General features: G+C 42.0%; 1 protein-coding gene across 1 annotated transcript in view; it reads left to right on the forward strand.

Moving 5' to 3' along the window:
• The window catches only part of TBXAS1 (thromboxane A synthase 1), a 142,317-nt gene that overhangs the window by 17,300 nt on the left and 112,885 nt on the right, over window positions 1–12,132 (forward strand). Inside the window, exon 2 of the mRNA XM_001496553.7 lies at window positions 11,937–12,030. Within this exon, the coding sequence (XP_001496603.4) occupies window positions 11,937–12,030 (94 nt within the window). The remainder of the gene's footprint in view (window positions 1–11,936; window positions 12,031–12,132) is intronic.

Consider the following 12,132-nt stretch of genomic DNA (forward strand, 5'->3'; position numbering starts at 1 on the left):
CCAGGTGGAGAAAGAGGGTGGACACACAAGGCAGAGAAAAGAGTGTGCTGGGCCCAGGGTGAGGTGAGCAGGTACCTGGGGTGCAAGGTTAAAGGAGGCACATCCCTGACAGTGAGCGCCTCCTTCAGTTTTGTGCCCTGGGTGCCTCACGTGCCTCATCTTAGTCCTGGCCCTGGAGAAGAGCATGGATAAAAGGCTGCAAGAGTGAAACAAGCTGGCATAACTAGAAATGTCCAAGTCAAGAAAGATGGCCAGAGTCTTAAGGTGGGGGACAGAGACCACCTGCAGTGAGGCTGGGGAGGCAGGCCAGAGTCGACCATCAAAGGGCCCTATGCGCCAAATAAAGGAGTTTAGTGTTTGGTCTAAAAGTGACAGGTAGCCAATGATGAATTCTGAATCAGGTCACAACATGGTCAGATTTGCTCATTAGCCAGATTATTCTGGCACTATCGTAGACAGCAGATCGCTGAATGAGGGGATGAATTGGAAGCTGGGAGGCCAGTTTAGGACATGTTGAAGAGCCCACGCCCAAGGGAGAGACATTGAGGGCCTGAAATCGGGCAGTGCCAGTCAGAAGTAAGGAGAACTCACTGGAGAGACGTTTTCATGGCAGGATTGACAGTACTTGGTGGTCGATTGCAGATGAGGATTGATGGAAAGAGTCAGACGTGGCCCATTTTAGAAGCCATGGGGAGTAACTAGGTCGGATAAGAAGTACACGGAAGGCAGTTATCTGGGCTTCTCAAGTGCAAGGGAAATCTCCGTTCCCCATCTGTTTCCTGTAGGATACACTCTTCGGGGGTGTGTCTCGCCCTTTGTAGGGTAACGACGCTCTGTAAGTATCGCTGAACTGAACTGAGTGGCTTCCAGACTCCATCCCGTCATCCTGCTCATTGGCTTCCAAGTGGCCTTAGGGCTGACAAAGTTCTTTGAAAGATGGCTGTGCTGCTGGGATCACACCAACACAGCCACACATCCAGCCTCCCGTTCTGGGCACGCAGGATGCCAGGGCTCTGACCCGCGTGTTCTTGAGTCCCTGCAGTGTGACTAGTGTCAGCAAAGGACTCAGACTGGCCTGGGGCTCTGGGAGGGGGTGAGGGGGAGGAAAGGGGAAGCTGGAGTTGCCTGGTGAAGAGAGGGTTGAGAGACGATTTGGAATCAGAAAGTCAGCCGGTGAGCAAGCTGGAGGGTGGCTGGGTTCTGAGGTGCAGCCCAGAAAGGCTGAGGCAGCTGTCCCGGAGGTGGGGCCCATGTTCAGCGGCACCCCGAGCCTGGGGCAGGGGAGGTGCTGGGGCCACAGGGCAGCATTTGGAGGCGCAGACTGACTCTAACTTCCTCTGACCCAGGTACAGACAAGCACGCTGACCTTGTGGTCAGTTAGAGCCCTCAGATCCTTTTCTATGAACTTCAGTGAAGCCAGGTCTCACCCTTCCTACACTTGAGAAGTTTGGAAAATACCAGCTCTGCATGCATTTCCCCATATTTTCATAAAAATAAAGCAAATCTGAGCTCTTTGAAAGATTAATTAAAGACACCATAGTTTCCTTATTTAACTAAGGGTTGCTGCCTCATTTGGGATTATTAGCAAAGCAAGACAGCCTTTGTTGTGCTTGACAAAGTGATTAATTCAAACTCTAGGTGAATTTTGGTTTTCTCAACATCTTTTGATGTACTAAGATTCCCCAGTGAGGACAAACATCATCAATTACTTAAACAAGCCATTACCTTGAGAGCGCAATTATCAGTGAGGCCCCGGTCTACTGATTGGCAGATGGAGAGAGAGAAATGAACTCTCGGCTCTGGCCTGGACCCTCACCTGTCCAGGAGGAACAGGAGCCCTTTAAACTGTCTTGTGGCGATGCTCCTGCTGAGCTGGGGCGACCTGGTTATTTTTCTGCCTCTGCCAACATGCATCCTGGGCACCTTGTGTCTCTGGAACCCAGCAGCTCCCTGTACTCTCTGATGAGAACCTCTTTCTCGTGGGCAGGGCTGCAAACTCAGTGTGGTGGGAATGTGGAAGAGAGGAGTTCACAGAAACAAAATTCTTACTCGAAGAGAGTTTGTAAGAAATCCTTTGGCTTGCTTTCTCCCTCTCAAGAGCCCCATTCTCCAGCTCCGGGGACAAGCAGGATGAGGCAGGTGTTGGTGTAGGATGCCACGTCTGGGCTTGCAGTCCCCTGACACATAAGGATTTCGAGGCCCAGTTACAAAAGGCAACCTTTCATTTTTAAATATATAAACATATAAATTATATTTAAATATGTTTAGTATTCTTAAATGTTTTATTTAAAAATATTTATCATAAATATATTTTTAAATGGACCAAACCATTACCCTTCTTTCTCTCCCATCTCCATCCTAGAAGAGAGGTTTTGGGGGAAGGTTTTATGCTGCATTTACATTTATATACATTATTGATTTTTCTGGTGGTGGGCAGGGAGCTCAGTCCAGTTAAACTCAGTCAAATAACAAATACTTTTAAAAAAAATCCAGAAGGGTTTCATAAATATCAGCCACTTAACTGGTTTTACGACATAATTCAATTGCTTTGTTCTATTTTTAAAACAGAAAGATAGGTCGCATGTGTGTTTATATTGTGAAACTGCTCTCTGCACCACCTCCAACATTCTTCTCCTTTAATTCTCACAAAAGGGCAAGGCATGCTCCGGAGTCCTTCCGTGACCAACCACGTGACATGGCAGAGAATTTGGGAACTAAGGCTGAGGCCTTACTCTGAGTCCCCTCCCTTCTTAACCATCAACTCCCACTCCGCACCATTTGCTGCCGTCGGTCCTAGAAGGTATCACTTGGTTTTCTGTGGCAGGAAGGCCCTGGAAAGCACACCTGAAAAAGCAGGGCACACTCAGTGCTAAGGCAGGTGCCCATGAGCCCCACCCCCCCACTCTCTCTTCCTAGGGCAGGGGGCAGGGCCCCGCTGGCACGCCACAACTTTCAAAGCAGCACCCCTGCCAGCACCTTCGCCTGCTGTTTAACACCCAGTCCTCAGTTTAATGGTTTCTTTGGAGACTGGTCTTCTTTGGAAGGCCCTGTTTTTTGAAAACTAGCCTTGGGGGGAAATAATAAGCATAAGGACCACTTGTCATTTTTTTCAAATTCAACAAATACCATCAAATTATTGGAGAAAAGTGCTCTTAAGTGATCAAAATACAAAGCATACATTTCAACTGGCATATCCTCTGGCATGTGATTATTCTTTGCTGCAAGGATCATAATGTAAATGCTTAATGAACTGCTTGTCATGTCTGTCTAATCCACTAGGCTGTAAGTGCCATGTGCCTGCAGCAGCCCCAGCACCCAGCACCGTGCCTGGCATGTAGGAGACATGCACTGAATACGTGTTGACCAGATGATTCTCTGCATTTGTAACAGGTTGATTAACATTAGCCCTAACAGTGATAAAGGACTTCTCCCTTCATGAAGGTAAACTACCATCATAGTTTGGAATAAACCCAATGTCAAATGCAGACCAGCTCTTCTTAGTTCTGAGAAATGAAACACAGCACACTAAGATTCATTTGATCTAATTCTCCACGTGGACTCTGAGAAAGGACTCAGATTCCTTCCTCATTCTCTGGCCATGGTGTCAAACTATCAGCAGAGCTAGGGCAACCTAGACAGAGTACATTGTAAATTGTGGCCTGCCTGGACCATCCTGCAGAGTTGCATCTTCCCAGCGGTGGCCTATGGACCATCCATCCATGGAGGTGAGACCGTTTTAGGGGGGGGTTCACGGACTTTTAAAATTTTCCATTGTAAAGCATTTATTTTTACCATTAGTTTTTTTTTTTATGGAAGTGGTAATGGTTTTCATTTATGACCATGACATAAAGTTTCCTTTTAAAATAAATGCATGTAAGTTTATTTAAAGGAAATCAGAAAGCAAGTAATAGCATAGGCAATCTACAGATATGGCAAAAATTGTCAAGATGTTCTATGAATAACTGAATTTAGAAGATTAATGTCTTAATACCAGTTGAGATTTATTGACTCAAGGGACTCTCCTGCCCTGAAAAGCTGGGACAAAAATGGACAAGTTAGTTCACTCTCTGCACTATAATAACCATCATCTGCGTGACTTATTATTATTATTTTTAATTGTAGTATTTTCTTTAAAATACTTATCTGTTTGGTGTTTAGGTGGTAGGGCCACCAAAGCCTTATGGCGCGCGATGCAGAGGCCGAGCGTAGTGCAAGCTCTGTGCTTTCTTCCTCTCCACCCCCCAGCAGCTGTGCCATCCAGTTCTCCCTAAACAGGAAGCTCTGACAATCTCACAGTCCCCACCCCGGTCACTTCTCCTTTTCAGGCGCACTCCAAAACAAAATTAAGATCTATAACACAACATAAGTTGGCGTGGTAGCTGAATAACGGCCCCCAAAGATTCCTACGTCCTAGTCCCTGGAACCTGTAAATACCACTTTCTATAGCAAAAGGGACTTCAAAGATGTGATTAAAGATCCTGAGGTGGGGAGAAGACCCTGGATTACCTGGGTGGGCCCTAAACGTAATCATGAAGGTCCTTATAAGAGGGACGCAGGAGGAGTCAGTCACAGAAGGCCATGTGATGAGCAGAGGTTGGAGTGATGTAGCCATAAGCCAAGGAGACAAAGAACTGATATTCCCCTGGAATCTCGAGAAGGAAGCAGCCCTGCCTGACACCTTCACTTTAGACTAGTGGGACTGATTTTGCACTTCTGGCCTCCAGAACTGTAAGGTAATAAATTGTGTTGTTTTAAGCCACTAAATTTGTGGTTATTTGTTACAACAGCAATGGGAACCTAATACAATTGGGAAAGATTAGTATATTTACAAAAATGCCTCCACTTTCTGATAGGATTCACCATATTGATCTTTTATGTAAGGCGCTACTATACATTTAAAACAATTCTAATTACAAAGGATTCAACTAATAAGTTTCAAAATCTATTTAAGTTATTGAGTAGGCATTCACATGGTTGAAGAATCAGACATGGTGTCATGAAGCGCCCCAAAGAAATACAGTGAAAAGTCTTCCTCCTATTATGGTCCCTGGATGCCATTTTCCACCAAAAGGAACCAGGGTCCTTGGAAAAACTGCTGAAACAGGTTTGGGGAAAGAAATGTACAAGATGAATCTGGATCATCTTGTCATTTAAGAAAGTGAGGAAGTTCTTCTTTCAAAAGTACTCAGGAATAAACGTATGTGCCCAACTAGCCAAAGACGGGCAAATTTGATAAATAAAATAATTGCAATAGATTGAAACATATCCATAAATTTAAATCCATGAGTTCATAATGATACAAAAATATGTGTCACTACTGTAAGATGTTAAGGAATCAACAATTTAGCACATTTTATATTCAGAAGTTTCCTGTTAGAATACAACAGACACTGAAAGCACTACATGTCAAAATGTGTGAAATGCAGCTAAAGAAGTACTTACAGGGAGATTTATAGCCTTAAATGCATTCATTAAAAATAAAATAATATTGAAAATAAATGAGCTAAATTGCTAAGAAGCTAAAAGAAAAAAATCAAAGAAGAGTAAACCTAAAGGAATTAGAAAGAAGTCCATAATGAAAATATGAGCATAAATTAATGAAATAGAAAACAAAAAATTAGAAATGATCAGCAAAATCAAATGTTGGTGCTTTGAAGAGATTAATAAAATAGACAAACCTGTAGCAAGACTAACCAAGAAAAACTTTTCCAAGCAGACTAGGAATAAAAGGAAATATCCTTGACCCAACAAAAGATATCTATCAAAAATCTACAGCAAAATCTGACAATTTTGAAACATTAGATGCATTCCCATAGAGTCAGGAATAAAAAAATGAATGCTCCTTCTTACTGCTTCTTTTAAACATTGGATGAGAGGTACCAGCCAATGTAATAAGAAAAGAAAATGAAAAAATGAGACAGAAGGATTAGAAAGAGAACAAACTGATATTATTTGCATAAAATGTAACTGTCAGCATAAGAAATCACACAGATTCCATATGTAAGCCAGTAGAACTAATAAGAAAGTTTAGAAGGATCATTGATTATAAGAGTGGCATAAATAAACAAATGGTGTTCCTACACATGAGCGATACCAATAACCAATATATGTAAATAGCAAAAAGATACCCTTCCTTCTGTGCATAAAATTATAAAATGTTACTGAAGGACAGAGAGAACAGAATCAATGGAGAGATGTAACAACTTCATGGATGAGAAGGCTCAATGTCATAATAATGTTGGTACTCTCTAAATTAATTTATAAATTTAATGCAATTCCAATAAAAATCCCAAAAGGATTTTCATCAAACAAGATAATTAATTCTAAAATTATATGAGAAAGTAAGATATTAAAAATATTATACAGTTATAATAGTTAAAATAGTGAGGCACTGGCATAAGCCAGACAAAGGCATCAGAACAGACCCAAGCACTTATGTCGCTAAGGTGTATGACAGAGGCAGCATCACAAAGCAGCAGGGAAAGAGGAGTGGGGCAGCAAGCACACCATCTCTTTGCCAACCCTTTATAGGTGTGTAGTCAGCTATGGGGCAGGATTATTTCACCAGGGTCCTGGTGACATAGATGTTGTGATAAGCCACCTCTCATTGTAGAGCCTGGCTCAGCAATCATCCTCTGATGATTGATTTGGCCTCTTGGGTACCTGGAAAGGAGGTGCTCTGAGACACAACATCATATTCTTGTTCCTGGAAAAGGACACTTACTCTTATAAATTAGTAAGTGGATATTCTGGTTTGCAGGTTATATCTTAAGAAATAACCTAACTCCTACTAATTGACATATGAGTGAATGTACTGCAGATCATTTCCAGCCCTGAGGGCAAGCTGAGAGCAAGGTCTTGAGGGAACTGGTCACAGGAGAGGGGACTGAACATGAGGATACTAAAACGGAGATGAGGGACTGAAAGGGGAACTGAGACAACCTCACATAGAAACTCTGCATATTCAGGGAGCTCCTGCCTTGAGGCATAATGGAAGAAATTTCTATTCTTACAGTTTCTCTAGTTGTGGTTGTTGGGGAAGAATGGGGCAAGGAAGGAGAAGGAAATAGAATGTAAAGTCAGCTAACTAGGCTGAGTGAGGTATTTTCTAAATGAAAGCTGTTCAGAATTCATCTGTTTATCTTCCTCTCCCTGCCCAACTGTGTGCGCTTGGAGTCAGCTTGCAGTCGCCTGTCAGTGACTGCTCATTTTCCAACGAATTCTTTAACCAATTGGTGTAGCACGATTCCACCTGCCACCTAGATAAGCTGTGAGGAGACTGAGGGGAAAAAAGAAAGAATAACTTCAAAGTTGGGAAACATTTTTGAAATTAGAGAGACAGAGATGGCAAAAAAATGTTCTCTCTAGTAATGAAAGAAACACAGACCTCAAGATACATTGACGAGTCTACAAAATTAGGAAAAATTTTATGAGAGTATTGGGTGAAATGGATACACTGACAGTGAGACTAACTGGGACCAACTTTCTGGAAAGAAATTTGGCATTGTACACCAACTTTTAAACCAGCAACTCATGGATTTCAGGTCTGGAAAAGCTTCATGCATGAAGTGCCGGAAAAGCTTGATGCAAAGAGATGTTCATCGTAGTAGCATAACTTAAATTAGCTAAAAAAATTGAAAACATCTTAAGTATTTAACAATAAGAATAGTTTAGTAAATTATCATATGTCCTCAAGAAGAATATTATACAGCCATAAAAATAATATTCACAAAGGATTGATAACATGGAGATTTTTCTCCTTATGTTAAATGGAAAAACCAGAAGTATAGAGAAATACAAATAGAAAAAATTGTAAAGAATATGATCACAAACATATAAAAAATACTCAAAGAAAAAAACTAGAAAGAATTATAATAAAATGAGAGTAGGCTTTCTCCCTGATAGTTCTGGATTTTTTACCCAAATTTCTGTCAAGCATTTCAAGATTTGTCCCTCGTGTCCTGCTCCCATGTCTTAAAACCTTCTGAAAGGGCAACAAGTTAAGATATTGTTTCTAATAAAGTTTCTGACATGGCCACAACTTTTTGTGGAATTGCTGGCAAAGCCTTTGATGGCTGTGCATGTCACAAGCATAAAGGAACCATGACAAAGGACTTCTCTTCTCCAAAGAGCAGGACAAGTAGGTTACCTGGTACCCCCGGGCTTCACCTGTTTCTGGAGCATCACGATTCTTATCCCAGGAGAAGTGCTATTTGCCAAAGGAATCTTTCACCACTTGAAAAACATCAAGGGCTTCTGAAATTTTCAAAAGGAGCTCACCAAGTAGAAATTCTTTGAAAGTGACGGTAAGGATGTAACAAATGAACCAAGGAACTGGCTCTTCCCAGAAGCACACTAGAGAGAAGCCTCTATGGCTGCTTAAGATACGCAAGGAGGGAAATTTTGGAGGGCAGGCCATCCTTTGACTGTTTTCTTCTTTTGCTCCAAATCTCAATCAGTTTAATCATCTCTTTAACATATGATTTATCAAAATAGCCCCCAATTTACTGCAAGCGGCTTCTGTGGCTAAACAATGGGCTGACCGCTCTTGGTGAAGGTATCAAGAGAGGGCTTTGTCCTGGGGAGAATAAAATAGTGGGGATTTTCTACGCTTTAAAAATGGAATCTTATTTTGAATGGTTCAATTTATTTTGAGAATGGACAGAATAAGGTGCACCGCTGGCACTGTAAGGTTTGTGTCCTGTAGCAATAAACCATTGCTTTAGTGGTGAAAGGAAAACCAGAGAATGCTATCTGAGCCTTCCACATATACTTCCTGTTGTCGTTTTCCAACTTAAGTATTCTTCTTTCAGGAAGAGTGCCCCTGAGCTAACATCTGTTGCCAATCTTCCTCTTTTTTTTTTTTTCTCCCCAAAGCCCCAGTACAGAGTTGTATATCCTAGTTGTAGGTCATTCTAGTTCTTCTATGTGGGATGGGGCCACGGCATGGCTTGATGAGCAGTGTAGGTCCGCGCCTAGGATCTGAACTGACAAACCCTGGGCCGTTGAAGTGGAACACATGACCTTAACCCCTGAGCCACAGGGCCGGCCCCCAACTTAAGTATTCTTAATGTCAACAATGATAGATGTCCATAATCATAATTGTGGGATCCATTTGCACTAATTCCCATCAAAGAGAAGCTGTTCTAAATATCACAACATGGTGACCGCATGACGGCTGCGTATTATCTGTTTTACACAGCAGCATCCGAGGCCACCTGTACTTTTCGATGGCACAGGACTTAATGGCACAATTTGACATAAAAAATAAATTTCTTCCACAACGACAAGTTTTAAAGTAACAGGAGGAAATTGTTTTAAATCTTTTTCTCAACGACTCTCTAAAATTCATCTACGAGTATTCCTGGTGCATCAGTTTCCTAGGGCTGCCGTAACAAAGTACCACAAACTGGGCTTAAAACACTAGAATTTGTTGTCTCACAGTCCTGGAAGCTAGAAGGCTGAAAGCAAGATTTCTGCAGAGCCTTGCTCCCTCTGAAACCTGCCTCTTCCTGGCTTCTAGTAGGTTGCTGATGATCTTTGGCGTTCCCTGGCTTGCAGCTGCGTAACTCCAGTGTTTGCCTTTGTCTTCACATGGCATTCCCCTGTGTCTCTGTGTCTTCACGTGCCTATCCTCTTATAATGACATCAGTCACAACAGGTTAGGGGTCCACTGTACTTCAGTATGATGTCATCTTAACTAATTACATTTGCAAACACCTTATCTCCAAATAAAGTCATACTCTGAGGTACTGGGGGGTTAGAACTTCAACTTATTTTTGGGGGGTGACACAAGTCAAGTCCTATGGGGCCCATGGATTCTGAGTTAAGAGCCTGTTGAGACAGACAGAATGGGACCAGAGAACATGAAACAAGGGAGCAGAGAAGGAAGAGAGAGTGAGACAAATGGAACCCACTTTGCAATTCTGCCTAGAAGTCTAGGGGCAGTGATCTCTGTCTGCTGATTTTGGTGCAAGGACTCTAGTTACTCGTGGCAACATATGGCCAATTCCTAGCTGAAGACGCTCAAGTTCTACACTTGAGTCCAGGCTGCAAAGTGAAGTTGATGGTTGTGTCCAGAACATTCTCTGCTGCTGCCATATGTTTGAAAATGTCTGGATTTTGTGCAGAGACACACAGCAGTATTTTCATAAGTGGAGTTACATAATTAGGGCATGGACTTGCATAATAATTAGCATGTGTAATTAGCCACAGACTTCTTGTCCTTTAATTAGACAATCAAGACATCTAATTACAAAATTAAGATGTAATTACGTGGCCCAAGATCGACATATTTCTTTCTACCCATTAGAGATTACATTTAGAAAATAATTCACAAAAACTGATGAAGAAATGAACCTAGAAGCCAGATTCGAGGATGTTGAGGGAAGTGTTAAGCGGACTAGTAAGTCTGCTTTGGTCTTTTCCGTTAAGTGTAAGGGGAGTTATTTAAAATGTCATAGTCTACTTGAAAGAATTACTTTTACACATTGTACAGTCAACCTTTGGTTCACATGCTAATGAAGAGGAACTTTGGCATGACTAACCCATGTAATTCACAAGTGGCTCTTGAGTGCGGTTTGTAATTACGCTTGAACGTGAACTTACATGTGATGTCCTTGGGGATTCATTCAAACCTGATAATGTAGCCATACGGTGCAAACCTTGGTCAGGACAGCTGGCAGGAGAACCCGCCTTCCCTTTCTGCTCTGGCGTGGTTCTCCCCATGGCCACTTTAAAAGTAGACCCATTGCTCAGAATTACACAAATCTACAGTTAACCTGGGTTGTCCCTTCTCTGAATATTTGAGTATTGGTGAAATGTTCTTATTTTAGGTGCTCCTTATTGGACCATGGGCAGGAAAGAGGAAGGTCAAAGATTATAGCCAGCCTTCCATCTTTCTAACGATAAGTGAGTGATTCTCACAGCCGTGGTTTTTTCTGTTTTTGTTTTTGTAAGTTCCAGTACTCCTATGAAGCCTGTCTGTAGTGATATTCTCTATTTTTTCCTTGCCCCTAAATTGAGATTTGGCTGATCTCTGCAAGATGCTAAACACCCAGTTTGACTCATTAATTTTTTTGAACTAACTGAACTTTTGACCTAATTGGCTGGCTGATTAGGGATTACAGCCATATGTTCAGGTTTTTCTAAGCCAGTTCCGACTTTAACTGTGTTATCCCTCTGTTCCCGTAAACTGTTGAAATATCCTAGTAATTCCAATGTTGTGACAGCCACACTGCACTTCTCAGACTGCCGCTTTCTCCTGGAAAGTGGCACAGAAATCTGTCGGGCCGCGTTTCCTGATATTTAGTTAAGAAAATATGCTTCCCATATGGTTTCAGACCATGAAAACAAAGACTTAAAGAGGTTGTAAGTGGTAGGTGATGAGGTTTTGTCTCCATGGTGTGTCCCCTCTGTCCTGATTTTTTATTTTTCCCGATTAGGCCATGGAATGGGATGAGGAACAAATTATGTGCAGGGGTCAGTTTTGACCTAGAAAATGCACAGATTTGAACAGGGAACTTATTTTTGCCATTGTTACTTTTTTGCCTTGTCTTTGGACACAATTGTTCACCGTAGATTTAGAGGCACAGGAACTGAATGGAGAGAGGCGCATTTTAAAAACAATTTATTGATGGAAATTTTACGTGGGCAAGGGATGTTTAGACTACATCATCTCTAAGGCATCTTCCAATAGGGAGATTTTAGGATTCCTTGATCTCTACCCTGTCACTCACTCAGGAGGAATTGATTGAGCTCTATTCCACCCACTCACCTCCAGGCCTTTACCTCTTCAGTTCTCAGACATTATCAGCTGGAAAGTCTTTCTTCTACCCTTGCTTCTGGAGGACTCAATTATTCTGACTCCTAATAGAGCCACAAGCATGAAAGCAAACTTTAGTTTCTCGGTGTTTAAAATGTGCTTTTTCCCTCAGGTATTCCATGTCAGCATTTTCAAGACTGGAGAAGTTGGGCATCAGACATCCCAAACCTTCTCCTTTTATTGGAAACCTGATGTTTTTCCGCCAGGTAAGGACTGTCTTCCATGATCTTCCAGCATAAGAGATGCTGAGCCTAGTGTAGATTCACCCATGAAGCATTGCTCCCATCTAGGTCACTCACACCTGGGGT

Source organism: Equus caballus, chromosome 4 (assembly GCF_041296265.1).
Source record: "Equus caballus isolate H_3958 breed thoroughbred chromosome 4, TB-T2T, whole genome shotgun sequence".
NCBI lineage: Eukaryota > Metazoa > Chordata > Mammalia > Perissodactyla > Equidae > Equus > Equus caballus.